This window comes from Vicugna pacos, chromosome X, assembly GCF_048564905.1.
Source record: "Vicugna pacos chromosome X, VicPac4, whole genome shotgun sequence".
NCBI lineage: Eukaryota > Metazoa > Chordata > Mammalia > Artiodactyla > Camelidae > Vicugna > Vicugna pacos.
The window spans coordinates 17,732,543-17,736,491 of NC_133023.1; the positions used below are offsets into that span (position 1 = coordinate 17,732,543).

The following is a 3,949-nucleotide window of genomic DNA, read 5'->3' on the forward strand; positions in this document are numbered from 1 at the left end:
AATAGCTTACCTTAGGAAATTCTAGAAAAACACAAGAACATACAAGCACACATTCCTTTAGTCATGAGACTGATGACGTCATCAGACATCAAGTCTCCTCTGGAAAATTCCAGCGACAGTAAGAAAGGCAAATGACATCCTACTATTGCTATGAAACTGATTTTGACGGAGACTCTCAGAAAGGCTCTTGGGACCCACAGGGCCCCCCAGGCCACCCTATGAGAACCGCTACTCTAATCCCCTAATCCTCCCATCGCCCAAGGCCAGGTCTTCTACGTTTCCCTCCCTAGCCAGCCAAGGAAGAAACAGCAAAGTCACCGGTCCAAGACCAAAAGAGGAACCCCTCTCTTCCTTTTGCAAAGGTTACAAAGGGACGCGTAGTTTCCGAGGTCGGGCTTTCGGGAAGGCTCCGCCAGGCTCCGCTAGAGGGCGCCGCTAGAAAGCCCCGCCGCGTGCCTCGCCGCCCGTGCCCCCGCCCGCGCGGGCAGGGCTCACACCCGCGCCCGGAAGAGAGGGAGGCGCCCGGAAGTGGGGGCGGTCGCGGCCTCATTGGATGAGGCGCCTCCGCCTCACGGCCGGAGGCGGAGCTACTTCACGCTAAAAAGCAGAGTGCGGACGCTGGATCGCGCGGCTCTAGTCGCAGTCCGCTGTTGTTGTTACGTTGCTTGCCGAGGTTCGTCGGGTCATGGTGCCATCCTGACTGGAAAGAGGACGCTCCCGGGAGACGAATGAGGAACCACCTCCTCCTGCTGTTCAAGTACAGGGGCCTGGTCCGCAAAGGGAAGAAAAGCAAAAGACGAAAATGGCTAAATTCGTGATCCGCCCGGCCACCGCCGCCGACTGCAGTGACATCCTGCGGCTGATTAAGGTAGCGGGAGGCACGGGATCCTCCCGGGGCGGGAGTCAGGGGATGAGGTCCTTGTCTCCGGCAGGTTCCGCTTTCTCCGCCCGCCTTCCCCCGCCCCGGCCGGAGACTCCGAGAAGGAATCGCCGCCTCGCCCACCCCATTCCCTCTGAGCTGGCCCGGTCGGGGCCTCACTTACTTTTCTGCTTTTTCCCTTTCTTCTATGTGCATCGCCCCAGGAATTGGCTAAATACGAATACATGGAAGAACAAGTAATATTAACTGAAAAAGGTAACGCATCAGTGGCGGGGCGGGGGACGTCCCGGTGCCTTCCACCTTGACCGAGGCCAACACTGTCTGTCCCTGTTGCCCCTTCTTTCAGATCTGCTAGAGGATGGTTTCGGAGAGCACCCTTTCTACCACTGCCTGGTTGCAGAAGTACCCAAGGAGAACCTGACTCCGGAAGGTAATTGCCCCCCCTTCCAGAAGCTGGAGAGACCAAGTGTTGTGTAAGACGTAGTGTCTGCTGTGTAGAACCACTGGCAACACAGGCTCGAGTTACCTACTGAGAAGTTGGCCAGAAAAATAGCCAGCCAGTGTTCCAACTACTGAGGGAAAAAAAAAATAAATGTGCTGCACTTAATATTAGGGCGGGTTAAAAGAGCTATTTAATTATCAGCGCTGTGGAGACCCGCAAGAATTTGAGCTGATTAAGTAAGTATCAGAATGCTGTGGAGACCCGGAAAAATTAGGTATAAAGTCGTTTGTTGTAATTCAGTTTCATAAATGGTTCTTATTTGACCCTAACGTAACCTTTTTTGTATTTGTGTTAAATCACATTTTTTTTTTTAATTTGTCCCAATCTTCAGGTTACAGTCTCTAGCTTCGCCATGTACATGGCCCTTCCGTGTACATGGATGGGCGGGGAGGTAACTAAAAGATCCTTTACACAATAAAGTAGATGATCATGATAAATGAGGTAAGGCCCTACTATCACACACTTAAAACACGGTAGATCAGAAGCTCCATTGTACTCGCTTCCTGTTTGCAAAGGACTATAAAATGGCTAGAAAGTTTAATTTGAAACCTTTGCCTCCAATTGGAATTACAGACACCCATTAAAAGGGAGTCAGATGCTTTTTTTTCTTTCTTTCTTTCTTTTTTTGTTTTTGTGTGTTTTCTTTTTTCCTTGCTGGTCCTTGTTGACTGGTCAGAAGACAGAGCTAAAAGGGGAAGTTGGCGGGGGGAAGGGCGCTTAAGTTTTTTTTCTGAGGTCATTTCCTCAAGCTGGAAAAAATGAGCAGAAAACATAAGGGATGAGGTACTTTCTGGAGGTATGTGGATGTTACATCATACCTGGGTACCTCTGCTGCTTCCAGTTTAAAAACTGAGAAGAGCAAATTGAAAATGTGTGAATTGGAAGGCAAGTTCTGAAATTAAACATTGTACTTTTGGCCTGATGTCCTGACCTTAAGGAAGCAGAGTTTCTAAACTACAAATACTTACTATTCTGAACTGCCGTGTAAACCTGACTTATTCCCAAGTCAACATACCAGTATATCAATAGGATGTGAATAATGTGTGTGTTTAGTTTAAGACCATAGCACTTTCTCTCTGGCAAGTAATGAAAGCATTCTCACTTCCTGAGTGTGAGATCCAACAGATTGCAGAGTGGCCAGTCTACGGTTTTAGCCTGGCTTCAGCTAGCTCTAATATGTGCTTTTTGCAAATACATTTTCTAAGAACAGTGAGATCATCCAACAGTGACCTGGACTGCACTAGCATAAAAGTAAAGACAGTTCAGTCCAGTAGCTTATTTGTATAATACATGCATGTATATTTTTAAAAACTTATGATAGGCTTCTGATTTTGCAGCTACAACTTTGACAGATTGTCTTTCATCCATAACGCGTGTGATACTCTTATTACAGGACACAGCATTGTTGGTTTTGCCATGTACTATTTTACCTATGACCCATGGATTGGCAAACTGTTGTATCTTGAGGACTTCTTCGTGATGAGTGATTACAGAGGTATGGTTGAGTTCTGGCGGGGGAGCTGCTCTAAAGAGAAATCAGGGCTTGAAGTGCTTTAAAATGACTTTTAAAATGGTACTTCTCTTTCCTTTAGGCTTTGGCATAGGATCAGAAATTCTGAAGAATCTAAGCCAGGTACGTCTAGGTTTTTTGGTTTCCAGATTTGCAAGGGGTACTGGATTATCTGAATGACTGAATCAAAATTGGGTCTTGAAAAGCAGGTGAAATGTCACTGAGTTTGTGTTTTACTCTCCCGTGTACCAGGTTGCGATGAAATGTCGCTGCAGCAGCATGCACTTCTTGGTAGCGGAGTGGAATGAACCATCTATCAACTTCTACAAAAGAAGAGGTGCTTCTGATCTGTCCAGCGAAGAGGGATGGAGACTCTTCAAGATCGACAAGGAGTACTTGTTAAAAATGGCAGCAGAGGAGTGAGGAGTGCTGGTGTAGACAATGACAGCTTCCATTCTATTTTAGATTAAATTCTCAACTTATTCTGCTTTCTATCCTATTCGTAGTGAAATAATAGAATGAGCACCCATTCCAAAGCTTTATTACCAGTGGCGTTGTTGCATGTTTGAAATAAGGTCTGTTTAAGATGGCAATCCTGTATGCAGGTTGGAGTCAGATTTCTCTTGAACATCTTTTGATAAACAACAAGGTGGTATGATAATGTCTATGAAAAAACTTCATTCTTGTGAGTCATTTAAATGTGTACAATGTACACACTGGTACTTAGAGTTTCTGTTTTGATTCTTTTTTAATAAACTACCCTTTGATTTAATTGTTTGGTGTAAGCCTTTTTACTAATCCCTTATTTCCTAGACACTTCTCTCTGTTGAGTGCAAAATAAAAATGGCCAGGAAACAACTTTAAAATTATTTTAAAAGAGTTTTTAACCCAATTTAAAGTGCCTTATGGTCAGGAGCTGTGCTGTGCTGGTACTCTGAAAGTCTAGAAAGAAGCCAGTTGAATCCCAAAGTTATATATATAGCAACATGTAAAATATAACTTTACATTGAGGACATTGTACACTTAATCCAACAGAATTTGCAAGAGCTTAGAAACT

General features: G+C 45.1%; 2 protein-coding genes across 2 annotated transcripts; both read left to right on the top strand.

Moving 5' to 3' along the window:
* The first annotated feature begins 728 nt into the window (after window positions 1-728).
* Window positions 729-3,664, top strand: LOC140691840 (uncharacterized). Its single transcript, XM_072956062.1, has 7 exons — window positions 729-868; window positions 1,084-1,135; window positions 1,227-1,310; window positions 1,714-1,823; window positions 2,776-2,877; window positions 2,975-3,015; window positions 3,145-3,664. Exon 1 carries the CDS (start codon window positions 729-731, stop codon window positions 816-818), a length of 90 nt encoding a protein of 29 aa, XP_072812163.1. The 3' UTR covers window positions 819-868; window positions 1,084-1,135; window positions 1,227-1,310; window positions 1,714-1,823; window positions 2,776-2,877; window positions 2,975-3,015; window positions 3,145-3,664.
* Window positions 735-3,664, top strand: SAT1 (spermidine/spermine N1-acetyltransferase 1). Its single transcript, XM_006213005.4, has 6 exons — window positions 735-868; window positions 1,084-1,135; window positions 1,227-1,310; window positions 2,776-2,877; window positions 2,975-3,015; window positions 3,145-3,664. Exons 1-6 carry the CDS (start codon window positions 803-805, stop codon window positions 3,313-3,315), a joined length of 516 nt encoding a protein of 171 aa, XP_006213067.1. The 5' UTR covers window positions 735-802; the 3' UTR covers window positions 3,316-3,664.
* Window positions 3,665-3,949: the final 285 nt, after the last annotated feature.